This window comes from Oryzias latipes, chromosome 8 (genome assembly GCF_002234675.1).
Source record: "Oryzias latipes chromosome 8, ASM223467v1".
NCBI classification, from domain to species: Eukaryota; Metazoa; Chordata; class Actinopteri; order Beloniformes; family Adrianichthyidae; genus Oryzias; species Oryzias latipes.
In genome coordinates, this window is record NC_019866.2 from 20,067,780 (window position 1) to 20,094,117 (window position 26,338).

At 38.7% G+C, this 26,338-nt stretch overlaps 3 protein-coding genes across 3 annotated transcripts; 1 reads left to right on the forward strand and 2 right to left on the reverse strand.

Moving 5' to 3' along the window:
- Positions 1–3,052: 3,052 nt before the first annotated feature.
- Positions 3,053–6,519, reverse strand: LOC101157297 (zona pellucida sperm-binding protein 1). Its single transcript, XM_004071806.4, has 12 exons — positions 6,195–6,519; positions 5,972–6,090; positions 5,678–5,792; positions 5,072–5,206; positions 4,796–4,968; positions 4,644–4,723; positions 4,422–4,555; positions 3,815–3,998; positions 3,604–3,748; positions 3,461–3,530; positions 3,276–3,386; positions 3,053–3,208 (listed from the first exon to the last, which is right to left on the reverse strand). The coding sequence occupies exons 1-12, from the start codon at positions 6,391–6,393 to the stop codon at positions 3,069–3,071; spliced, it is 1,605 nt and encodes a 534-aa protein (XP_004071854.1). The 5' UTR covers positions 6,394–6,519; the 3' UTR covers positions 3,053–3,068.
- Positions 6,520–8,032: 1,513 nt separating this feature from the next.
- On the forward strand, positions 8,033–18,240 carry wbp2nl (WBP2 N-terminal like). The gene is made up of 8 exons (XM_004071807.4): positions 8,033–8,193; positions 9,119–9,227; positions 9,318–9,456; positions 9,548–9,640; positions 13,208–13,405; positions 14,173–14,283; positions 16,693–16,769; positions 17,247–18,240. Exons 1-8 carry the CDS (start codon positions 8,135–8,137, stop codon positions 17,298–17,300), a joined length of 840 nt encoding a protein of 279 aa, XP_004071855.1. The 5' UTR covers positions 8,033–8,134; the 3' UTR covers positions 17,301–18,240.
- On the reverse strand, positions 18,151–25,274 carry hebp1 (heme binding protein 1). The gene is made up of 4 exons (XM_004071950.4): positions 24,891–25,274; positions 21,530–21,668; positions 20,162–20,342; positions 18,151–19,741 (listed from the first exon to the last, which is right to left on the reverse strand). The coding sequence occupies exons 1-4, from the start codon at positions 24,966–24,968 to the stop codon at positions 19,564–19,566; spliced, it is 576 nt and encodes a 191-aa protein (XP_004071998.1). The 5' UTR covers positions 24,969–25,274; the 3' UTR covers positions 18,151–19,563.
- Between the last annotated feature and the right edge of the window lie 1,064 nt (positions 25,275–26,338).

The following is a 26,338-nucleotide window of genomic DNA, read 5'->3' on the forward strand; positions in this document are numbered from 1 at the left end:
GAGAGACTTTCTCTCCTTGTGGAAGTCGCTCATTTCATGACATCATCCTAGAGTCGGCCTTAGCAGCGTGTCTGCGTTTCGAAAACAAGCATCCCAACTTTTGCAAAAATGGATGTGCAGATTGTGGAGCCTCACAAAAGTGTTTTGCCGATCACTGCTAGCTCCGTGGAGAAAGTGGGTGTTAGCTTGGTGGTAGTGCTCACAGCGTAGACTTCCTGGAAGGGGCTGATCCCATCTTTGTGATGAGAACCCACTCATTTTCATGGATTGGGAGGGGCTGGTGCTAAGAGTGCAGGTTTTTGGAGGAATACTCAAAAAAGGGTGAATGGACTGCTTTGGTGTTTTTTTTTTGAAGAATTAACATTATACTCTTAAAAAGCTAAAAAAAACTTGCTTTTCCGTGATATAAGGCCTTTAAATAGTGCAAAAAAAAGAAGGGAAAGATTAGTTTCAGTCATATCTTGGAAAGAAAATCACATATTACGCTATGGTTAATTTTAAAAGCACTGTGTGACAAAAAATTGGAGAAGTAACCTCTAAACATTTTAATGGTGCTACTACTAGTGGTATGGTTACAATCCCTTTGGTGTATGAAAGAAACTTTCCCTTCCCCAAAGAGAGATGGTTGACCTCCACACTGCAGGTTTCAGATGCTATAACATCACAAAGCTCCCATCATACTTCACTCTAGGCTGTTTCTTTCCTCATCTCTATTGTAATAAAAGTCTTCATGACCAAATTGGTACATAGTTATGAAGGATACTTTAAAATATTTAACCCTTGTGCTATCTTAGATGACCCCACCCTTACATTGACGTGTTCTCCCTACCATGACAAAGGTGGATAAAGGTGGAAAGATTTCATGTAATCCATGGACACCAGTGAAGATCACAAATCATTGAAGAAAAAAGGTTCAGCACATTGTCTAGTGGGTCTAGATGACCTAACTCCCAACGTTAAAGTGCCTAGGATAGCACAAGGGTTACAAGTATAAATTTAAAAGCACAAATAAAATGCAACTGTGAACAAAATAAGACCATAAAGCATAAACTCCAAGAATGTGATGAGGCAATTTAGCATTTTCACCTTTCCAAACACAGACTCAAAAGGACAGGAAAGTTAATGTCTAGTTTATTGTGCTATACAGAAAGTCTAAAGCTTGTTGGGTTCACACATGGAAACAAAAACTATTTTAGATTAAATTAAATGGTTTGGGATGAGCTGAAAAAGTTTAGCGAGTATTTGAAAGGTGCAAATCCACTTCTTACTTCAGCTGCTCACCCACAAATGGTTGTTTTCCAATTCCTTTTATGTTATGGATTTGATGTTTCATGTGTGTACTGTATGTATTAGTCCAAACACTGTATGTCTATTTATGATAAATACTATTAATCAGCTGCAGCTTGTTCAAACTCAGGTGTATGTCTTCGGACGAGGACTAGAAAAGAGCACACCTCTCCAATTTTGAATTCTCTGCACTGGCTCCCAGTCAGCTTTATTATTCATTTTAAACCTAATGCTATCCTAGGCACTTTAACGTTGGGAGTTGGGTCATCTAGACCCACTAGACAGTGCGCTGAACCTTTTTTCTTCACCGATTTGTGATCTTCACTGGTTTCCATGGATTACATGAAATCCTCTCCACCTTTTTCCGCCTTTGTCATGGTAGGGATAACATCAATGTAAGGGTGGGGTCATAGGATAGCACAAAGGTTAAAATGATATTTTTCGTTTATAAACGCCCTAATGGAATTGGGACTTCATTTTGATCAGATTTACTTTTACAGTTTGATCCTCGTCAGGTCCTCAGGTGCAGGTCTGCTCGTGGTCCCCAAGGTCAGAATGAGAACCCCCTTTCCAGCACTGTGAGCCTCATCTGTGGAACAGCCTTCCCTTAGGATGTGAAGGCTTCCTCCACTGTGGAGGTTTTTAAGAAACTCAAAACCCATCTTATTAACTTAGCTTTTAAGTGGTTTTAATATTTCCTCAGGTTTTAATTTGATTTTACGGACTTTTCCCAGTTTTTGTAGAATGTTTTTTTTTAAATTATGATTACTATTATTTTTTTATTATTTACTCTATGCAAAGCTCTTGGAGATGTTCTGTAGGGGTGAAAGTTCATAAATAAAATGGAATTTGAATGATTGGGAGTAAATAAGGTCTAGAAAATAGCAAAATCTTATCTTCCAGTCAATGTATTAATATCACAATTAGGTTTGATACAGTTATGCATTTTCTTATTTTACTGTTTTCCATTTATTGCCTGAAATTAACTAGAAGCGAATATTTAAAATTTAAATGAATAGACTTTCTGCCAAACACTTACCAGCAGGAATAATTGTTTTTCAGGGTATTTTGGGCGACAGTGGCTCAGGCGGTTGAGCGGGTCGTCCAATGATCAAAGGGTCGGCAGTTCGATCCCGCTCCCACCAGCCAAAATGTCCTTGTGTCCTTGGGCAAGACACTTCACCCTCCTTGCCTCCAGTGTGGCTCCACTGGTGTGTGAATGTGTATGAATGTCCTGGTGATGGTCAGAGGGGCCGTAGGTGCGAACTGGCAGCCACACCTCTGTCAGTCTGCCCCAGGGCAGCTGTGGCTACAACCGTAGCTTACCATCACCAAGTATGAATGAGGAGTGAATGAATAATGGACACAATGTAAGCGCTTTGAGTGTCTGGAAAAGTGCAGAAAAATCCAATCCATTATTATTAGTTCCTATCATTTCAGAACCCATTTTTCTCGTAGTTCAGAATCCACAGTTTTATTTTGCTCCAAGTCTTGCAACATCGTATAAACAGAAATGTTTTGCTTTTTCTTTCTAAAGTTTTGTTTCTTTTCCTGAGATTAGTCTTTCTGATTAGAATGGCAGTCAGAGCACTGTGTGATCATTTTATTCAGGACATTCAGCAGTTTTATGTATTTTATCAGACAGCAGTTCTCAAATGCTGTGGATTCTTTTAAAAATATCCCACTGAGATCAAACCAGAAACTGAACTGGAAATCCTGACATTAATTACTACAAAGTTAAGCGCTGATAAGTGAACACACAGAATCCTATTTAAAGTGATTTATTGAGCTTGTTCACTGTGAACATCATATGTTTGCTGCCCCTCAGTCTTCTGACACCTGAACTTTAACCAGACAATCAGCAGAACCAACACCAGAGCAGCTCCAACAGCAGGGAGAAGATACAGCCACCCATGAAACACTGCAAAAGGGGAAAAAATCTTAAGTTGTTCAAACAGTTCTGCACACATTTGTGTTTTCTTTCTCACAAGTAATCGTATCCGTTTCAGTGCCGCTTTGCAACAGCGGCCCAAAGGAGACGAGCTGGAGCTGATGTGTAAAAAGTTTGGTTTGTCTTCTTTGCCTTTCTCCCTCAGATGCTGAACAAAAAGGGAAACTATTATGAAACATCAAAAATCTAGTTTTTACTTCAAATATACTCTGAAACACTCACAGATCAAGGTGCAGCGCTGCGCACACTCAACATCATCTGTGCAGATCTCCACCCAGCAGTAAAAGTACATCTAAATAAGAGACTGCACAGTTATGTTTGTGGAAATATACAACAGAGTCATGATTTGAACAGGTTCCACATACCTCCTCACTGCTTGGGTGGCCTGTATTTGGGTCCATGAAGGCAAATGTCTTGACATCAAACCTCCTGACCTGGGAGTGGGAGGCAGTCCTTCCCTGCTCATCGACGGGCACGGAGCTCCCCAAGTTATCCAGAGGGTTGGGACATCTTATATAGAAAAGGTTAGGGCCCTTGTGTTGATCTACCAGATCACCACAGGAACAAACTTCTTACCCATCATGGAGGAGAGTCCACACAGAGTGTTTGGATGTAGGATAGGCGAAGCAGTCTCTGACACGCAGAAAAAGTGTGGGATCCGGAGACGGCTGCGCGATGGAGATTTCCACATTCACAGCTTTCCGCAGCGGCACTGTCAGAGGAAGCTGGTCCTCAGGAATGAAGGCCGTAAAGGATGAATCTACAGGATGAAATGGTCAAAGATCTGTGGCAGGACTTGTTTAAAGACCCACCACCTCACACCCCCAACCGAACATTACCAGTGCAACAGACATGGCGAGCAATATTGGCGCTATCCAGCCGTACAGTTCTTAGCCGGATGCCAGCTCAGACCAAGAAAAGGAAGACAGACGTACGTGGATCTAGTCGTCTATAAGATGCATCAGAATGGAGCAGAACATAATAAATTCAATATTTTTCAAACACCATTTTATCGTCTGCTCCTGATTCACAATGGTTTGAATAAAGAAATACTCAGAAATTTAATTTTAAGATGAGTTTTCTTTAAATTTGTCCTCAATCAGAAGAATGCCCCAAGATCATGTTAGAAACACAGTTTCATCAGAGTAGGTCTTTAATTACAGGCTGTGGCGTTTTCCATTACCTGTAGCTATTCTCATCTGCACCTTGATTGTTCCTTGTGCGACCACAGGCGGGGGATTGGTCACTGTATAGAAGGACCGCAGATCTTTGGCGCGTATTAGATCAGATTCCTCATATTCACATTCAACTTGGAGACTAAAAAACACAAAACTTGCTTATGTACCTTAGTGTGGTAGGATAAATTGTTGACTCTGTGACAGCATTGTGAGCAGTTCACGCTTACCTAAACGGTGAAGGTCTGCTTTTACTTTTTGGAGGCAGCTCCTCCACTTCCACCTCATAGATCACCAGATCTCCATCCATCTATTTACACGATTGAAAAACAATATTCAGGCCATGTGTTCAAGGTTTAGGCGTTGTGATAAGTTGCCTTACCTTCATTTTTGCACCACAGTCCTGGACTCCTATCTTAAAGACGGCAACATCTGAGGTTGTGATTGTCGGGAGACACTGAGGCTGATCCTTGATCACAAGGGTGCTGGGATCAATGGGTGGGTGGGTGTCTGCAGCCTTCACAGTAAACACAAAGTGGCCATCCAGAGAGCATGCTGGACAAAAAGTCAAAACGGTATAAAAAAAGAAAAGGAAAAAAAAGATGATTGCGGGAGCGTTAAAACTTCTCTGTAGAGCAGCAGTGACAGAACACTTTACCATTGAGTCTGTAGTAACAGCTTGCTGTGCGAGTATTGTAGCAGCATCCCAGCTTAGTACAGGCATCTTCTTTGATAACTTGGTGGCCACACTGGATTTGCAAAGATTTCTCAACAATGCACTCACCAGGAAATGCTGGAGGAGGAGTCGAGATTTTATTCAGAATGCAAATATGTGACAAAAAGATAAAGGAAAGAAGGGACTCAGAAGGGACAAGCCAAAAATCTTGTTTGACGAAGTGCGTTTCACTTTTCAACAAAATGTACAAAAACTATAGTTTTATTAGTTACAAATACAACTCACGGTTTTAATACCAAAACTCAGTAAAATTAAAACATAGTTGAAATAGAAATAAAAACAAACATTCAATTTAAAAATCAATTCTGTAACTACGAAGTTTGACTTGAACCGTAATGATCCATAACAGAAAAAGTGACGTTTATTTGAGCGTCATCTGCATAACTAGGTTACAAAATGTTATTCAATCCTCTGCGGTGCATGAAATCATTCTGAACTCCAACCATTACATAAAAAAAGGGAAAAAAGCAAAAACCTAATAAAAACCAAGTATGCCATTTTAGAGTCAGAGAAGTTTGGGCTACTCACGTGTGGGGTCAACCCTTGATTTGCTTCTCTTTATCAGAGGACAGCTGATATTAACTCTGATCCATTGATCCTCTCCAGTCAGTTGGACTAGAAGAGAGAACATCACTTTGCTTCCCTAAGTAAAAAAAATATAAGCCGTAGAACTTGGCTTTTAATCATTTTTATTTTTTGATAGTTTCCATAATTTACTATAATCTGAAAAACACACCGCATTTTTAGTACAACACTGTCATGTCAGAGAAAGTTGACACTTGACATTTTATTTAAATAACTGGAGTGTAAAAATGTAAATACCTCCACACGAGCATAGCAGCTGTCATATCTGCCAAAAAACGAGAGGCTTTGGTTGTTCCTCAGCTTCACTCCACAGGATCCATCTGAACCAAGCACAGGATGTAAGGGACCAGCAGGGTCTGCAGAACAGGACATCAACCAGTGTTACAATGAGTGTTATGGAACAAAAATACAAGAAACTGTTTTACTGATTCCTTTTTGGGTTGGAAAACTGTGGTTCTACCTCTGACACGCAAATTGTCTTTGACCAGGGGGCCAAACGCAGCTCTCATTCCTTTCTCAGAGCACGTGACTGTCGGCAGGGCGAGGTGCGTCCTCTCGGAGCTTCTCCTTCTCTGGATGTCTGAGCTGCAGCCACACATTTGAGCCGCCAAGGCCGACAGTAAAGATACCAAACACAGTTTTACGGAACAGCAGTTCATCTCCTCACACGTTTTGCTTTTAGATTTGGGTTTTTACTCCAGACAAATCAGCTTCTCACTCTGGGACTCAGAGAGCGGGTCACGTGACACTTGTTAATTACTTCTAATTAGTTTGCAGCCCGTTGCATCCCTGCGTCAATTCACGCAAAACTCTAATAATGCAAATCTTTTTCTTTCTTTTCTCTGTAATATATATATATATTAATATGTTAACAAAACCAATTTACTCTCACACACAAAGAAAAACCCATAACTTGGCCCATGAAATCAAAGACTATGTACATGTGCAAGATGTCATAGTACAGAAAGTATAGGAAGACCAAACCGAAAAAAGTAGACATTGCGTTTAAGGTTAGCGCTCAAATGCTCTCTTAATAACTGTTGTAATGTCTAATCAAATACAACAGTAAAGGTGCCACAATCTTAAGAAAGACATCATGATAGAGTCCATTTGTCAATTTATCAAGGGAAACATAGTTTAATACAATATATTATAAGTAATGTCCTCATATAAATTTGCATGTCTTCATAAAACATATAAATACATACAAATATATCTGTGGTATGTTTAAGCGTTTTTTTTTTACTAATCCAAGTTTTCCCATCTTGTTAATCTATTTAGGGTCAACAATTTTGTGCCTTTCTTTCTATTTACCTCAGTTTGTCACACTTTTATCTGACCAATTTTAAATGAAGAATGAAGAAAACTTCTAAACATTCACTGTCCTTTTTTGTTGGCTTATTCCACCCTTTCACCTGCTCTTAGTGTATCTTAAATTCTTTCTCATATTATTTATTTTAACCCATGACTTTAAATATAAAAATAAAAATGTAAAAAATATATATGAAGTAATAAAATAATCTCCTCAAAAGATGTTTTTTTTGTATCAGAGTTTAGATAAATCAGAACACAAAATGAAAAACATTAAGATAAACTTTAACATGAAGCTTTGGTGACATGGTTGTTGATTGAACATGGTTGTTTACATACAATGCTCCACAATACTGGAATCCTCACCTCCTGCAGCTGACATCTCAAAAAGAGCAATTCTTCTACCACTTATGTTCAGTCTCAAAGCGTTTTCAAGGAAGAATTTAACTAATTTAGACTGCAATAGATTGGCAATAATTAAATTTAATCTACAAAAACAGAGAAGTGTTCGCTGTTAAAACAAAATGAAACGATCATTCTTCATAAATGTTTTAATCAGAATAGAAAACTGATAGTATTTTTTGAAATATGCGCCCTGAAAACACAATTAAAAAAGAAAAAGAAAAGGATAAAGGCATAAAAAATGATTTACTAAATAAAATTGTGGTGTTTTATGGGTACTTTAAATTCTTTAAACAATAAATAGGCTGCTATATTTAAAAAGTTAAAGAGAACATAGAAGAAAAGGAAAATTATATTTACTTTGTAAAACTAAACATAAAATGATTAAAAGTCACCATTGAAAAAATATTTCATATATGTTCCTTTAGAATTATACAGGCTCTTGTTTGCTTCCTAAAATATTAATTAACAGGCTGTTATGAATGTAATTAATCGTTTCACAGAAAGATCAGGAAAATTCCACTACTTTTTTTGTGTTGTACTTTCACGCGCATGCGCACACAAACAAAACAAAAGCCAGCGGATCACGAGTCAGACGGGATCGTGACGTAAAGCTCGTGACGTTTCTAGACTGAGCTGACAGTCGTCTTTAGCTTGATCAACAGACAGCATTAGGCTCTTTTAAACATGGCCTTGAATCGAAATCATTCCCCAAATGGCGGAGCGTTGATAAACAACGGAGAAAGGTGCGTATTTTTGGTCAGTTTTTAGCGGTCGTGTCCCCGCCCGGCTTGTTTACTTTGCCAGTGAGTGCCAAGTCAGCTAGTTGGCCTGAAAAACATTAGCATCGCTAACTTTTTTCCCCCTTCGCTTTCGTGTCATGTTCAAAGTTAACTCTGAAAATGTGGATGTACTGTCCTAACATTACAGCAGTAAATATATCTGTAAAATGGACCGGTCGGCAGCTTTTGGCTAATTCCTGTTTCGGTGCGTTGGCTAACCTGTTAGCTCACCATCAGAAAGGAAGTAAGAAATGTTTCATTACGCTGGCTGTGCGGAACAAGACTTTCGTCATTTAAGTGCTTTATTATGTAAAATTATATCTAGATTGTAAAAAGAATAAGATAACGGATACATAAAAAATAAAATAATTGGACCACAAAATCAAGTAATGGATTTAACGTCTAAAATACGTACATTATCGATCAAATTTCTTTTAATAAAATAAAACATCTTTTATAACCACCCGCATTACTAGATTTATAATGGAAACATTAACCCTGGAGGACCCAAGAGAATTTTCATCTGGACTTTAAAAGTTCATTTGACTTTAATTTTTTTTTTTTTTTATTTTTTTGACGTTGTTCATTTAGGGAAGCTACCGATTCACAGCCCCAAAACAAACAAACAAAAAATCATAGATATTATAGAAGACAGTTGCCAAATCTGACCCTTTGGGTTCTCCAGAATTAAAAAGTTTTCATATTTATTTAAATTGTGTTAAGTGATAAGCGGTTGATCAAAATTTGATTCTGTATTATTTATTTTTGTAAAATCTTATTTTGATTTTCAAAGTGTACAAATCCAAATACTCAATTAACACTAATCAGTAATGTGAGCAACTTTGTATTTAATTCTAAGTTTCAGTTCCTCTGATTCTTTTTCCTCCAGTGTTGTAAGACAGTGTAAGAATGTGGAGCTGTCATTCAGTGATGTCACCAGCAAGACTGACATACTTAAGGGGACCAAAAAGGGCACCATTTACCTGACTCCATACAGGGTACAGACAACCTCATATACTAAAAACAAGCTAAACTTTTTTGATTTGGAGTTTCATCTTGTGATTTTGTTTGCTTCCTGTCTGCTTTAGTTGGTGTTTGTCTCCAACAATCCCAAGGATTGTCTGGGTTCAGCTATGTTCCCCTACTACCTGATGAAGGGCTGCAGCCTTGAGCAGCCGGTCTTTGGAGCCAACTACATTAAAGGCACAGTCAGGGCTGAGCCTGGAGGTATGGGCTTTTTCATTTTGCTCTTAGCATTAGAGGAATCTCACATTTCCCCTGTGAGATGCATCCAACATGAAGTGCATCTGTTTTCCAGGTTACTGGGAGGGTCAGGCTAATTTCAAGATGTCCTTCCCCAGTGGAGGAGCCATTGAGGTGGGGCAGCATCTCTTCAAATTGGCTACAAACGGTTTGTGTGACGTTTTTTTAATCCATTCAAATCTACCTTTTAAGTCACTGAACAAAAATCTTATGGCCTAGAATATGGAGAATATAGATCTTAAAGTAGAAATAAAAGTAAATGTTATATAAATGAAAAATATCTGAGGGGAAGAAAAATTGATGTATAAAATGTATGTTAAAGACCTATAAAAAACAAAAGAAAAAAATATTATAATGACTACTAATTAAAGATAATTTGCTATGCAGACATAATGAGATTTATAATGTCTGTTAAAAACAAAAAGTTTTGATGCCTTTTCAAGTGGAGAGCATCGAGAATACATGGTCTAAATATTTGGATTATTATCTAGGTTTGAGATCTATCCATTTGAGTTTTATTACACAGTTTAGGGGCTGCCACAGAATACGCAGCAACCTCTGAGCTTGTGTCTACACTGGGGAACCTTCTAGAACAGAGCTCAGCAACGCTCAGGACACGAAGTGCCGATTGGAAATTTTCTCCGGAACAACTGTGACATCGCCTAATAATGCCAACTCTACTACAAAGAAATACAATCTAATTTCCAATATATCGGAAATTGTATTCGCAGACATAAATATATTTTAGCATTAAAATAAAACAAGTGCTTTCATAACAATTTTGCACAAGGAAAATGGGTCAAAATTGAAATAATAATTAAACTATGTTTGTTAAAAAAAACAAAAAGTACTGCATTTGTGGTATGTTGTACCTACAGCATCAGGGTTGGATACCTTATAACAAAATACCATTAATATGCTATTTCAATGAACTTAACAACCATGAAAATAAAATGCATATGCTTTTGGCTTATTCATGTTTTGTTACATTATGTAACTTAATGGAAGTTAGTTCTGTGATGGTGCTTTTATTCCATGTAAAATGACATTAGCATATGTTGGCTAATTATATAGTCATATACATTTTCCTCAATTCAGGGTTCGTACGAAAAACCTGTAAAAAACATGGGATTCGAATTTAAATTGTGGCAGAAGTTCAACCTCACTCTATCTGTGATGGGAGTTGCTGTTGTTAGTTTTCATCAGTTCAGCGCACAGAGCTTTTAACTTGCTATCGGACAGGGATTGTGAATTGCAGAGACGTGTAGCTTTAACAAAAAGGGACTTTTCAAGGAGGAGTATCAACTGTGGCTAATGAAAGACCCCGACCAGAAACATTCAAAATGCAGACTTTATTCCAAGTCCTTCTGCCCGAGCAGAATTAACGGCATAAAAACATGATCTCTTTATTATGGAAGCGTATTGCATTCACTTAAAAAAAAAAGATCTTCGTTCTTATTTTTTTGTGTTTTAATAAAAAAAAAAAAAATACCCACGGGTAACCTTCGTTTAAGTTTTTTCTTAATTTATGTTCTATTTTTCAAGAACTACAAAAGCAAAGATACAAACTATAAGATGATCTGCAATTGAAAGTTAAAAAAAAAAGCCAAAATGTGTCTGAGTCATAGAAATGAATGATCTGTTTTGATTTTCCTACTTACTTTATCCACAAACACTACAGAGAAAACGGTGGGGAAGTATTAATATGAACGGTTTATGTGTTTTGTGAGTTTTTTTCAGATTTTTGCTATAATTTTTTTTCTGAATTTGCTATAAGTTTAATAAATATATATATTTTTAGGACTACAACAGTTGTAGTCCTAGGAGATAATTACGTGTCTACAATTTGCATTACTCAAGCATACTGGTTCACTCTGAGCAAAAGAGTAATGATAAAAGGGACTTCTGTAGAGTTTGTTTTAAGAATAATGAGTTATTGTGACGATTTTGAGATTATTGTTATTGAGAAACTGCTATTGTTCGTCTCAGGTGTTTTTGTGTACTTTATTGAGTGTTCCTGCCTGCATCTGCAGCTTCACATTAAGGCAAACTCCATCTGGAACTTGTTTTCTGCATCACAACAGCCAATAATAAACAGTTAATGCTGATCAATATGTAATACTCCCACAAGGTTTTGCTCTGTAATATTTGTTGATAAAGTCAGTAGGAAGAACTAAACAGTGATATGTGATATGGTGACGAGCGCAGAAACTAAACGGATCATGTCTGTGACACTTTGAGGCTTTTCAACATTTAATTGCAGATCATTTTATAGTTTTCATGAGCAGATGAGCTCAGCTCAGCTTCACATTTTTCCCACTCACGCTCCATCCACAGACACTCGCTCATATCGCTCCGCCTGTCCTCTCATCGGCAACAGTTTCTAAACACAGGATCATTATTACAGCATTTTATTTCACCCTGCAAAATTTAGTTTTCTGTTTTTTTTTCGTTCCTACAATGCGCATTAATTGAAATATCACGTTCATGAAGGCTGACACAGGAAGTAATGTAGATTGTTTGAAACTATAAAGTTTTATTAAAAAGAAGTGGTAGTATTTATACAGGTGGGCGGGGTCACAGTAACAGCATTGGATGAATGGACCCTTTCTTTTTAGGGAAAAAGCTCATTGTGAGAAGAGATACTTTTCTATAATGTTATGAGTTTCATAAGATACTTTTTCTGTGATGTTTCAGAACATATCTTTATGTTTCAAAGGTACATACATCTAGGTCTCATTAAAGTAAAAGTGGAATTTATTTATATAAGAAAAAAACAAGAAGGGCAAAAACAGCCTTGCGGAACGCCATGTATGAAAGCAGTATTGCGAAGGCTAACGTTATATTTTCTTTTTTAAAATATAGAACTACCTAGTAAAATTGGTGTTTACAAAGCACAACAACAGTTTTTCCAATAGAAATATTGCAAAGTGAAGATTAAGTACAAATGGAATTAAGCAATAGTAGTTTCAGACATTTTACTATAACAGGAACATACTGTCTGCAGAGAGATGCCATTTCATCAAGAAGTTGATTTGTGTTTCTTATGTAATAAATTGTAAACCATTCAGATGTTTCCAGATAGTCATATTAAGGGTTAGCTCTTAAGGTTTTAGTACATTTGGTACAAGCTGATCAGGAAGGCGGGTTCTGCCATTGGCTGCAAACGGGAATCATTTGAAGCCGTGATAGAGAGGAAGTCACTAAACAAGATCTTATCCATTATGGACAACCCAGAGCATTCTCTCCACCCTGTTCTGGACAAACAGCGGAGCTCCTTCTCTAAGAGGCTCAGACAGCTCCGCTCCAAAACTGCCAGATACCGGAAATCCTTCCTACCCAATACAATAACACTGTATAATAACTCACAATGCAATAGATGACCTTTGCACATTTTTTCTTTTTTGCACATCTTTTTACCTGCACGGTCTGTAAATAACTTTTTAAATTATACAACCTTATTGTTGACATTTATGTTACTTTTTTCTTTTTTATATTATTCTTATTTTTTTCTCTCTGCTGTCATTTGCTACGGTAACGAACAAATTTCCCACGTGTGGGATCAATAAATGATGATTGATTCTGACATTTCAAGACTATCCTTACATGCTGGGGGTGGGCGTATACATACAATATGAGCATGCCTGTCATTTTTGGGAAAACACATTTTTAGCCGACTAGACACATTTTTTTAAATAACATTTTTTCTGTGCAGCTTCTCAAGCTCCTCCAGCTCAGAATGGCGCCGCCTCTTACGGATACCCTGCCCCTGGAATGATGAATGGATATGGCCCACCTCCACCTGCTCCTAATGGCTATCCTTACCCGCCCCCACCCCAGCAGAATGGGTTCTACCAAGGCCCCCCTGTTGTTCCTGGCAATGTGGGATACTCTTATGCACCAGCTGCTGGAGGTAAGGAGTTTTAAAAAAAAAACGTGTGTTTGATTTTGTTACGGGTCCATGACACATTTTTCACACAAAATGTTCTAAAAAAGGAGGATGGTTTCCTGTCTTTGAAATTAGTTTTTTTTTTTTTTGCATTGGTTTGTTTCAAGCAAACACAACACAAAAATACTTAAAGGAAATCAAACCTTATTAAGATATTTAGTCATGTATTGATTGAAAAGTCTTACATTTGAAAACTCACTCTGATCATCTTTAATCCTTTGTAAAAGCCTTCAGTGTTTTTGTTTTTAAATAATGATTACGCTGTTTTTAGCTTAAATAAAATAGCTATGTCCGTTTTCCAGGACATACTTACTGCAGAGTGGCAGTATTTCATTAGAAATTCCCCTCTGAGATATGGCCAGGACCTTCGGCGTGGAACGACCCCACCCCCGTTCCCCTCCCTATTGCTGAGAACTCGAGAAACAGGGAGCTTGTGGCTCGCCCCAGCGGGATTTTAACATTACAAATACCATCTTTTGTTTGCTCCTGATTTGTCTGCTCCTGATTCACAGCGATTTTAATAAAAAAAATCCTCAGGAATATAATTTCTGGCTTAATTTTCTTTATGTATGTCTGTCATCATGAGAAAAATGCTCCAAAAATATGGTAAAACGGCATAACCACAATTTTCATCGAGTGGATGTTTTCAAGTCTTCTTTACTTAAATATTTACATTTGCCATATTTATTGATCCTAAGTATTGCATAAAAATGCATATTTCTGTGTTTTAGGAATGTATCCAGCTGGTTTTGACTACATGGCCCCACCTCCCCCCTACCCTGGACCACCCCCAAACTGGACTCCACCTGGTCAGGACTGGGCAGCACCACCTCCTGTTGCAGGTCTGTTAGTCTGCTTTTGCTTTTGTTTCCATGAAGTATCGTGTGATGCAGTTTGGACCAAGTAAACAGACACGGTTATTATGAAGGCGGAAAAATGAACTGCAGTGGAAATAATCAGAAAATCCTAAAGGCCACTTAAAAAAAATAAAAACCATACAGGTTTTTCCGTTGTTTGCAGTTCCCTATAAAAATTACTTGTAGCATTAAGAATCATAATTAATGAAATATTTATAATTTTTACCGCTTTAGTGCCAAACAATTAGTGCTTCACCACCAGAGTTTTTTATATTCTTTTGACTATTGCAACTATTCAACTGTTTATACCATCAACGTTGTTCCTGCGGATTCTGAAGTGGAGAAATGCAGCCTTGCTCTGATATATAGGCAACACTTTACAGTGAAGTGCTGACATCATCAATGTAAATCTGCTGATTTTTTTCCCCCCGTTACTTACATCACGTTTGTACAGGTTTGCATATCAGTGAATAATCCATATAAAAGTCACTTCTGTCCGCGCCACAATCAGCTGATTTAACGTGATCCCGTAAACTGTTGCAGATCTATATGTCAAAGAGCGCGTGTTGTTTAGATGTCGGTGACATCACCAGTGCTAAAGGGTTAAGGGAAAACAGTTTGAGGTCAAACTTGATCTTTGATCTTAGACTTTAAGTCACTGTACTGTCAGCATGCGTCTGAGCACCATATGGGCTCGATGGCAAAAAGTTTTTAATAACAGTAATACGCAGAGTTAATTAAGAATTAATAAGCAGAAATCATTTTCCTTGCGTCTATCCACTAATACCTTCATTTTTCAAGAGGCTGCATGCTCTGCACACTAACATGGAGTGAAACAGCCACACTAGGACGTATGAAACTCTAGACAGTTCTCAGTTCTGTTGGTTTGATGATGCCGGATGGTTTGCACAAGCTGAGGATTTCTTAAGTGCTTTCAGAGGCGGATGTGGTCTAAGCACTGATGCACATGATCCAAGTATGTTTGTTCTATTCCTTTAACAAATTAAATGGTCACTTAGTGCTTTTATGTTCATTTTTAAAAGTGCTTTTGGAAACGCCAAATGATACTATGCGCAAAATATAAAAACAGCACGGGAAATAAGCAAACAAAAGTTACAGTTTGACAGAAAAGGCTGCTCTAAAGGATAAATGCATAATGTTTGAGGGCTGCACTCTCTTCTCACACCGAAAGGTCCTGGTTCAAATCCAAGTTGGGTTCTTTCTGTGTTGAGTTTGCATGTTCTGCTGGATAGGCTCCAGCAACCTAAACATATAGAAAGGGGGATGAATGGATTTTAAGATGTCATTGAAGGGGACTATATTAGCAAAATCAACTTTTTCGAGCTTTTAAGTGTATTATAATGTTAATTCCTCACGAAAAACGACCCCAGAGTGGCATTTTGCTTCATTCACTCAACTCTGAGCATTCCTCTCCAGTCCCGCTCTCTGGGAAAATGAGCTGCGATTAAAAACAAATTTTTAATAAAAAACGTCTTCTGGGAATATATGATCGTATATAGGGATCAAGTTTACTCTGAAAGGTTTAAGAATAGCATGATATTGGCCCTTTAAAAGACAGTCATGGATGTCTTGGAAAATATATTTTCTGGTGAAACTGGGTTTCCAAACCTTCACTTTCTCACTAATAAGCTTTCTTTCTTTCTGTTTATTCTGCTTTTTAAAAGCGGAGTCTGCGTGTCAGTTAGTTCTCTCAATTTATTTTCCCAGGGACATGATTTTTCCTTAGCCTTCTCTTTTTCCCTATTGGGTTTTAGAAATCGGATTTCGGATTCACGTGACATTTAGGAAACCAGGTTGTTGAGAAATCCGGTTACTTCAGCGATTGTTGCGACTGAAAGAGATTTCGGCACTTGCTAGGATTCCTCGTTTTCTAGTTCCTGCTCTTTAAATGTCTGCCCCACTGCACCCTTCAGATGTGATCCGTCATCCTTAAAATGACTCAGTTCAAAGGACGCCTTGAAGAAGGGGTGCCAGTGTCACTTTTATTAAAAATCAAAATGCATCCGCCTGTTTTGAGATCACCTCCGTCCTGCTGGGGGTTACACGGGGGTCACACAGTTCAGAGGATGAGAGTGTGGGTTGCTCTGAACATGTCGGCACTCTGTCAAAACTAAGAACAAATGATCTGCTCCCTGACAGCTGTGGAGTTTGAATCTGAATGTTCTTCCAGTCTGGCATGTTTTTAATGAGGACTCTGAGATGTTTCCTTTCAGAGTGCTGGTTGATGCTTGTCTGGAGGATTCCTGCTGCTGTCATTTGACTGCATGACTAACGCTAACCCTTCATTCTTCCACTGCCGCCTGACGCAGCATCTGTTAGCAAACGCAGCGCCGTCTTCGTTCCTCATCATTTTGCGCCTTCTTCCTCGCACAGGTAACCCAAAGGCAGCCGAGGCAGCCGGCAGCGCCTACTATAACCCCAACAACCCACACAGCGTGTACATGCCTACGGTAAGTTTTTTCATCCTCTGCAAAACATCTGCAGCTGCTTTCAACTGGATGTGTTCTCTAGATTTCATGTGGGAGCCATTAAGATGTGGTCTAGATTTTCCCTGTGCCATGTCCAACTTTTAAGGTGCAACAAATGTATAAAAAAAAAAGAAAAAGGTCACAAAAACTAGTATTTTCTAAATATAATCATAAACGTGAATCTAAAATTTGAGCATCCTCAACTTTTAGCATCCTTATAACATTAGACAGCCAGTTGCTGAATATTATTTAATATTATAGTGTGTGGGAACAACTGTTGCAATAAATCCCTATTTGGAGTAAAGACTCCGTTTTTTTTGCAGCGTTCTTTTATGTTGAATCGGGTTATAAATAAAGCTGTAAAAATGTAGGTTGTTTTTCCGGTACCGCTGCTTTAAACGGCTGAAGCCCGGCTGGCTTAGCCCTTCTGCTGAGGATGTTTGTTTGCTTCTCTCGCAGGAAAGGCCTCCACCCTATGCTCCTCACCCAGACTCCGAGAAGAAAAGTAACTGAGGCTGCAGCGCCGCCACTTCAGCAACACTCCTCATGCTCCTGAATCAAAATCCAAAGCAAGTTTAAAGGTGCAGATCTTCTCGGCTGCACAGAAAGGCCTACGTTGGAGCGTTTGTGACACCTCTCCATATACTCACTCGTTATTATTATTGGATTTTCCTGTAAGACAAAGCCCTCTTTTTAATATCTTCATTTTAAAAGGAATTAAAGCTTGTTTTCTTTTCCAAAAATCCATATTCTCAGAAATGAGTTAATTTAGTCTGATTTTGTGACCTTTGACCTGCTTCTGTTACAAATTGGAAAGGAGCGTTCTTGTTTCCAGTGTGTTTAGTCAAAGATGGATCTTTTCAAACATTTGGTTGCAGTAAATTTATAACTTTAATGGATGTTCTTATAGTATTGGCACTTTGTGGGGATTTTTCCTTCTGGTTTCAGAGTCACTGCAAGTACAACACAACTGGGGTGGGGGTGGGTGTGGGGGGTCCAGGCTTAAATTTCAGACTTTAATAACCTCAGTTAGAAAAGGCATTCTGTTTTCTTCAAATCCTTATGAAATAACTCAGAACGCCTCTGTTTGTGGAAGAGTTGGTGCAATTTTGGATCCCGGCTGAAGCGGCTTCAGAAATCCCAGTAGAAGTGTGTGTGTGTGTGTGTGTGGGGGTGTGTGTGTGTGTGTGTGTGTGGGGGGTCTCATCTATGGTGTTAAAAAATAAAAAAATAGGTTTCCAGAAAACAGTTTAGTGCAATAACTAATGCTGAAGTTTTACATCTGTGTGGATCAGTGACTGCCGGCTTGATGGACAATTCACACAAATGTTCTAGAAAGATGAAGGGAGGCGGGGTTTACTTGGTTTAATCAGATGTCTTTATATTAATATCTCTTTTGAAGTTCTTATTCTTCTTGCTAATATTTGTCAATAAAGTTCTAATAAACTATTAACAGACTTCAAATGTCCTTTATTCTTTATTCATCTACTATATATTTTTATGTTTAACGATCACTAAATTTAAATGGATCAAAGTTGACCCCCTCTGTTTAAAAATTCTTAGATATTTGCACATCACTTTATTTGGATAGAAATACAAATAGTTCATGAATCAAGATGACACATTTCTTAATTGTAGAGTAATAGTTTCAGTATGTTTTTCACAAATATAGAAATGAGATTAAAAAAATCCTTCCCAAAACGTTTTATTCTGAATCTCACATTCACATTTTTGCCTTTTGTGGATCCTCTAAGTCTTCAGTGATTCTTAATCACAGTAAGAGGAAAATAAATGTCTCTCAAAATAATCACATACCAAGAAAATTATGAATTAAATAGAGGAAATGTTTCCAAACCACAACCATGATTGAAAATAAAACTTTATCACTGGAATAAAAAACAGAGTCATCATAGTTTCTCTGGTTTCTATTTTTTTAAAATTAATTTTAAACATAAAAAAACAGAAAATAAATGAAATACGTTCACTAAAAACCATTCAGTCCTTTCATTTTCAGTTTAGTGAATAAAAGGGAGTAGAAAGTCGCCATTTGGCTGAACTTAAGAAAAAAATGTGAAAAGGAGAAAGGAAAGCTTATCAAGCCTACTCCTTCACACCTATTCAATTGGGATAACAACAAACTATTTATACATTTATACCTGTTTGTATACACATAATATATCATGACCATAATTATCATTTCAAAGGAAGGAAAGCCTCTCTGCACATAACTTTTAGAGTTGTGCATAAGGAAATAGATTTTTATGCTATTACGTATTTAAAATGCACAAATGTCTGATCCAAAGGAAGAACACAAAGACGACAACAACAGTGAAGAACTATCCACAGCTGCAAACTCTCAACTTCTAGAGTTTAATGTGTGGCTCAATTCCTGTTTGTTTGCACTTCCATTACCAAGAAGAAGAAGAAGTTCACTTTTACAACCCATTATTTCTGTTTCCCTGAAGTCATAAACAAAACTCCAACATTTCAGATGACAACCTCTATAAAGGTGGGAAATTTGAAATACTCATGTTCTTTAAATAAAAAAAATGGAAAAGATAAGTAACAGAATTTTTTGACTGGTAACAAGCAGAAGAAGCATTTTCTTTTCATATTCAGCTAACTATCTGAGCATTAAATCAACGTGTGCTGGAGAGCTTATAAGAGTGGGTTTATCAAATGAAAAGAACAGGAAGGAAAGTATGCTGAAAACACACTGTTGTTCAGGGATGAACGGCACAGAACTGATCCCACGATGTGACCGACCAGAGGACGTCTACGGCTCCTCCTGTAGAAACCACACCTCATTTCTGCGTCCGTAAGGCTTGAGCGGGGGGTCGTAGCTGCAGCAGAAATACTGCTTGCGCTGAAAGGGGGCCGTCTCTCCCAGCGTGCGCGTCAGACGCGAGGCCTCTGCTCGGAACTCAGTCTCCCCGGCAAAGCCACCAAATTGTCTGGGAAGGAGGAAGCAGGAAGTTTAATTGAGCTTTGATGTGAACAGATGATGTCCTTAATCCAAACTTTTGTTTTTTGGGAAAAAGATGAACTAAGCAAAAGAGGCCCTAATTATGATATCACCACCACTAATTTAGAAAGAAGGCAATTATTGTCATTTTTTAAACCTATTTTAAACATGGAAATATTAGACTTATGACTTTTGTGTTGTCTTTATATAACAGGTCATTATTACAAATTCTGGTTTGATTTAAAAAGTCCATTTCCCCAAAAGTTTTTTTTTCCAGCCACGTGATCTGTGGCAAAATGAAAATATACGCGCCAAAAAAGTTTTTTCTGGCTCCAAATATGTGAACTTCGTTTTTATTATTTTAGAAGCAACCTGTTTATCATGAAAAAGGAGACAAAATGGTGCATACAGAGTGTAGACGGTCATGCCGGGCCGCTCTTCAATACTGATGGCTCCGTCCGTGGGAGTTGGAGGGCTTTGCTGGTACGTAGATGGAATTCGGATGGCGGCTGCCAAACGCCGAGAGAGAACGCCATCGTTCCGAGGATAAACTGCGATGATGATGGGAAAAGCTATACCCATGGCCTCACCTTTAAACAACAAGCAACAGAAGACGGCGGTGAACACAGAAATCTTTCTTTTTTTTTGTTTTACTAAAATTAATAACTGGACAAATTTAAGATTTCAGACAAGATATTTTTAAGCTTTGGCATTTCTGCCATCTTAACGTGACCTAAATTTTCATATTTCACTGAGTATTTCAAATGAATGATTCCTCTGTTTTCCTGTGTTTGAAGGCTGTTTTAAGGGGTTCTGTTCTTTCAGCAGCAGCTTTTCTGAATTCTGTCCACATTTAGGCTTTTGCCTTTATGAACTGCAATGGATTTTTGTGTTTTAACTGGAATTTTTGTAAGTTTTGAAGAGAAGTTTTGAAGTAAATCAAAAGTAATCTCCTATAAAAAAAATCATACCTTCTTTTCGTTGTACTGTCATGCCCTCTGATGGTGATTTTGTTTAGTACCTGGTACAAAGGGTTTCCTTAAGATACCCAAAATCCTATGAAAACATTTTGCACAGTAAATGGCAGGAAACATGTCACAGTTTCCCCAAAGAAAATCACAAACAATTCAGAGAAATTGTTCTTTTTGAAGACAAACAGACCTAATCTGTAATTCAGTCTATTCTTACAATATATTTGATTCCACTGAATTTCATTCTAGGTCTTCTTTCTAAGCCTTTCTCACTTAACCACTAATAGCTCTTAAAGGTTAAACAACCTCAACTTAAGAACAGAAAGGGGTTGTGTCAGGAGGAGCATCCAGCATAGAAATCCCTCCCAAACTACATGTGTGGATCAGTGAAAGCAGGTTTCACTGTGGCGAACCCCTGAGGGGATATGCCAAAAAGGTGAACAACAAACGTAAGAACAGCAAACAAGCCTCTATATTAATGCCTGTACCCTGCCTTCGCCCAACAGTAGCTGGGATAGGCTCCAGCATCCTGGTGACCCCAAAGAGGGTTTGGAAAATGATTGATTATTTTAATGTTCTGGCAGCCAGATTTATTATACTCAGTGTGGTACAGATGCACTATGCAAAAGTTTCAGTAGTCTAAAGATTGTCTGATCTTTTAATGTTTTTATATTGAAAGACATTCTGCTTCAGGTTTTGAAGCTCCTTACATTTCTAAATTGATCCTAGAGAGTGTTGGATGTAAGGTCAATATTTTGTTTTAGGCACCAGAGTAGCATACCTGACTCTAGAATTAACTGCATTACCTTGCTCATTGCTCCCGCCGATGTACATCAGCAGCTTTCTCACCAGCTCTCCGGTCACTTGGTCGTAGCTTCGTCCCTCAGAGGAGATGGAGGCATATTTGGCAGCGTCGTAGCGTCGCACCTCATAGCGAACTCCATTCTGGAAAAGAAAAATACAGAGACTGCTTTGGAACCAGAGGGCCATAAATACAGAAACTGTTATACCTTCCTATGTTCATGAAATCAATGGATTTCAGTGGAAACCAGGCAGCTTAATACATAAAAAATCATGTGATTGAACAAAACAAACAAGATTTGGTGTGCTGAAAGAAAAAGGGAAAGCCATGTTGTGTCGTTTCAGAGCTAAAACCTTCAGCATACTGGGAAGCAAAAAAAGATCGTTCACACATTTGTTGTCTCTCACTTGGCGTGTGATATTTCTTGTGTTTACATATATTTACATCAGGTAAATTCTTTGGAATCAGGTTTTCCAGCTCTTCTTTTGCACATTTGTTAATTTTTTGCTCATTCCAAAATGTTGAAATGGATTAAATGTTAACTCTTTAGTACTTGTAAAACCATTGCAGGTAATATTAAGCTTTGCTTTATTCAGCCCCATGCTACACGTCTTCAGCTGAAATCAGTTTTCAGCCTGTTTCCTGTAGGTTGTGGTAATAATTTCAGCCTTCTAATCTCTTCTTGCGCTCCGTTGGGCTTCGGTATCTTCTGTTTACACACATGCACGTCTTGCTTTTAACCCCCAAAGCTCATGATGGGAGCACGTTTGTCATTCACACAGGAGGAGGGGACTGTGTCTGTGTGGACCAAAGGAAGAAGACTCTGATGAAGCATATTTGTCCTGATTTGTTTTTTATCCCTGTTTTCTTCTGCTCTGCAGGGTTCAGTCAGCTTCAAGAGAATAATGACCAGGGATGCTGGGTGTTACATAACAGAACAGAGAAAGGGGGGAAAAAGCATAAAAAAGCACACAACCTTTATGCACACGGCTAACACCACAGCTCTGCATTAAATGTGATTAAGTGGGGTTAAGAGGGAGCTTGATCAAGAAGCATGTAGCTGAGCAATGCTTGGCTTTGAAGTCAATAGGATGCTGTATTTAAATCCATCACCCCTCCAACGTGTTTATAGCTTCTCTTTGCATACAGGAATATCATTACACTATATCAGACTGAAGAGTTTTCTTCTTACAGGCTGTTTTCGTGTAAGGGATGTTTATTCTCTACGTGTGAGCACATTTACTCATGTATGGGCTTCTTAGGGATGCTTTTTGTCCTTCCAAGAAGATGTTTTCTGTTTGAAATGAGGCGGGCAGAGAAAATAATCGTACACAGTTTAACTCGTGACAGGTAAAAAGGATTCTTCACCACAATTAAGAGTTTTTGAACTGTCCTCGCTGCCACTGGGAGTGACATTAAAGTTGTTTATGGGTCAAAAGAAAGCAGAGCAGTGCAATTAATTTGTCATGTGCCCGTGGTTGCGTGGACGTTTGTCGGTGCCAGCTTGTGCTGAGTAATTAGTCCGACCCGAACAGGGTACCCTGAAAGGTATAATCAACACTGTGGTTGCTCCGATGATTTGTCATCTGATTTTTTAAACAGCGTTCTGTGCTCAAGACCTCGAGCAAGATTTCAGCCATGTGGCACTTTGAGCGTGCGCGTGTGCCCTGCCAGGTCGTTCCCCTGTGTTCTGTGTCAGTTTCTGTTAAATGTGTGGGGCATCAAACTCAGGCTCCTCTGCTCTTTACCATCATTCTAATGTATGACTTTTAGTGGAGGCAAGGAAGACACACTCACCAGCCACTTAAACAGGCACACCTGTCCAAATTTCTAATCAGCCAATCACATGGCAGCAACTCAATGCATTTAAGCCTGTAGTCATAGTCAAGACGATCTGCTGCAGTTCAAACCGAGCATCAAAACGGGGAAGAAAGCTTATTGAAGTGATTTTGAACGTGGCATGATTGTTGGTGCCAGAAGGGCTGGTCTGGACTGCTGATCTATAGGGATTTTCCCCCACAACCGTCTGTAGGGTTTACAAAGAATGATTAGAAAAAGAGAAAATATCCAGTTAGCAGCAGTTCTATGGACGAAAACGCCTTGCTGAAGCCAGAGGTCAGAGGAGAATGGCCAGACTGGTTCCAGATGATAGAAAGATAACAGTAACTCAAAGAACCACTGGTCACAACCAAGATCTGCAGAAAACCATCTCTGAATGCACAACATGTCCAACTTTGAGGCAGATGACAGCATAAGACCACACTGGGTGTCACTCCTGTCAGCTAGAACAGGAAACTGAGGCTACAATTCAAACAGGCTTAAAAAAACTGCACAATAAAAGATTGGAAAAACGTTGTCTGGTCTGATTAGTCTATTTCTGCAGCTACATTCATAATTTGGATCCATCCTGCCTGTACCAGCAGTTCAGGCTTATGGTGTGGGGGATATATTCTTGGCACACTTTGCTTGGTACCAATTGAGCATGGTTATAAAGCCACAACCTACCTGAATATAGTTGTTGACCATGTCCACCTCTTTATGAACACAGTGAACTATCTTCTGATGGCTACTTCCACCAGGATAAGGCGCCATGTCATAAAGCTGGAATCATCTCAGACTGGTTTCTTGAACATGACAATGAGTTCACTGGACTCAAATGGCCTCCACAGTCAACAGATCTCAACCCAATATAGAACCTTTGGGATGTGGTGGAACGGGAGATTGGCATCATGGATGTGCAGCCGACAAATCTGCAGCAACTGTGTGATGCTGTCATGTCAACATGGACCAAACTCTTTGAGGAATGTTTCCTGTACCTTCCAGAATCATTACAGCAGTTCTGAAGGCAAAAGGAGATCCAACCCAGTACTAGAAAGGTGGACCTAATGAAGTTGCCAGTGACTAAATGATCAGCTTGTCATCTTCTTTAGCAGTCTCTTTTTTGTATGTTTTGAAGTCCCCCCCCCCCCCCCCCCCATCTTCATCGATGTTTTAGGAGATAATTAAACAGCAACGTGTTGCTTCCAGCACGTTCTCACGCTGGATCCACAGAGCCTGGTAGAAACACTTTGGGCATCGCGTCAGTGTGCTCAGGCCACGCTCTCCTCTGCGGGTCAGCGGGCATCTTCACAGGTCACCAGCAAATAACCATCAGGCTTCCTGGCAAGGTTACAGGGGTGACAACAGCTGCAGCCGCAGTAGAGAACCCGCTGAAATCGGCTGTTTGTATAAGATGCTCATTTGAATACTGGGAATTGTTTTAAATACTAATCACGCCGCTGCATCGTTGCGAGAAAACGGGATTTCTGTGCGTAATGGCAGCTTTGCGTGCGTAAAGGGGCGCATGGCGATACCAGTCTTCTTACCTTGGTCTCGCTGCTCAGCAGTTTATACTCCGTATCCTCGGTGTTGCCGAAGAGAGAATTTTTTAGCATGTTGAACATGACTTCAGAAAGGTCACGGCTCCTCTGCGTCTGTTGTGCTTTTCTCTAAAAAGACGCTTTTGGTTGGTTCGTTTCTTGCCTGATATTAAAAAATACCTACAACAAAAGAGAAATCTAAACACCACAAATGGCAAATTCTCCTCTAAAGAGGAGAGCGCTCTCCACCCCCCCAAACAGCTGACATTTGTCCCTTTTCAAGGAAGGTCGGAGATGCTGAACATCCAAAGCAGCGAATGACCAAAGCAGCCTCCAGCGTGATGATGGAGTGTCTCCGCCTCCTTTAAAGTTCTATCCTTTTTTTTGGGTCATAATTACTGGATATGCCCACTCATGTCACCACCTTCAACACATTAGGTTTGCTTAAAAGTGGAGCATTAGTTTCTCAGTCCACCTTCCCAGCACAGTGCAGGAAGTTCTGATCAGACTCGAAAAAAAGCTTTTCTTTGACAGAAAAAGCTTCATGTTAGTCTCCCTGTTGGCAGGTTTCTTCCCTCCCCTGTTTGTTATGGCAGCTTTTTCCATGATGGTAACATTTAGAGAAACACAAGCACGTCTGGCTCCAGAAAAAGATCAATTTTGACACTGGCTGTTACTTTGTCGGAATGAATTGGACTCTGTTTCCTGAACTGTGCGTTAATCTGAAAAGCGAGAGCATCTTTTTTTTCCCCACCCCTGTTCCACTGCGAGTCGTTTCTTCAGGGAAAGTCTATTTTAATTCAGACTGAAGGCAACATTAGTCACAAATGCAGAGTGAGAGGAAGGGAAGCATTAGAGGAAAAAAAGAGAGACCTGGATGAAGAAGCTGTGGAGAGAAAGACAACAGAAGCTGCCTGTGAAGCATATAAGAATGGAAAACAATGAGATCCTTAATTTCAATGCAGTAAAATGTCCTTTTAAGGAACTTTTAATGCCTTGCTTTTTACAGAAATTGTTAGAAGTCATTTACCATTATTGTTTAGATTAAAAAAATATCTTAAACTGTGAAATAATCAGCAGTTGAAGTTCTTTTTGGTATAAAAGCCAAGAGACAAAAATATTCAACTTTATTTTACTAACTTAAAGTTTTTATTTTAGGCTTCGAAAATTATTTGAATGACTTAGCTCATATGTACAATAATAATTGACTTCTGTATTTAAGATGGTCTTTTTCCTACTACCTTTAATATCATTTAATTATTTGTGCAAAAATATTACAACACATTTCCTAGGCCTGCACAGTAAGACGCAAATTTATCGTTATGGCAATATCACACTGTGCAATATGCATATAGCAGAAGATGGAGAAAATCGCAATAAATGGTTGCTTTAAATGTGCTAAAATAATCTTATGGCAGCTTGAAGTATTTAGCGAATCAAATAAATCCAATTTA

Bases quoted from the DNA above. Each gene is read 5' to 3' on its own strand.
- LOC101157297 (XM_004071806.4), bottom strand. From the start codon at position 6,393: ATGAACTGCTGTTCCGTAAAACTGTGTTTGGTATCTTTACTGTCGGCC. The intron at 4,556-4,643 runs GTAAGCGTGAAC...TGTGTTTTTTAG, and splicing joins AGCAGACCTTCACCGTTTAG to TCTCCAAGTTGAATGTGAAT. The intron at 3,749-3,814 runs GTAAGAAGTTTG...TTTCTATATAAG, and splicing joins TGGACTCTCCTCCATGATGG to ATGTCCCAACCCTCTGGATA.
- wbp2nl (XM_004071807.4), top strand. From the start codon at position 8,135: ATGGCCTTGAATCGAAATCATTCCCCAAATGGCGGAGCGTTGATAAAC. The intron at 9,228-9,317 runs GTACAGACAACC...TGTCTGCTTTAG, and splicing joins TTTACCTGACTCCATACAGG to TTGGTGTTTGTCTCCAACAA. The intron at 9,457-9,547 runs GTATGGGCTTTT...TCTGTTTTCCAG, and splicing joins AGTCAGGGCTGAGCCTGGAG to GTTACTGGGAGGGTCAGGCT.
- hebp1 (XM_004071950.4), bottom strand. From the start codon at position 24,968: ATGTTCAACATGCTAAAAAATTCTCTCTTCGGCAACACCGAGGATACG. The intron at 21,669-24,890 runs GTAAGAAGACTG...TTTCTTTTCCAG, and splicing joins TGCTGAGCAGCGAGACCAAG to AATGGAGTTCGCTATGAGGT. The intron at 20,343-21,529 runs GTAATGCAGTTA...TGTTGTTTAAAG, and splicing joins CGGCGGGAGCAATGAGCAAG to GTGAGGCCATGGGTATAGCT.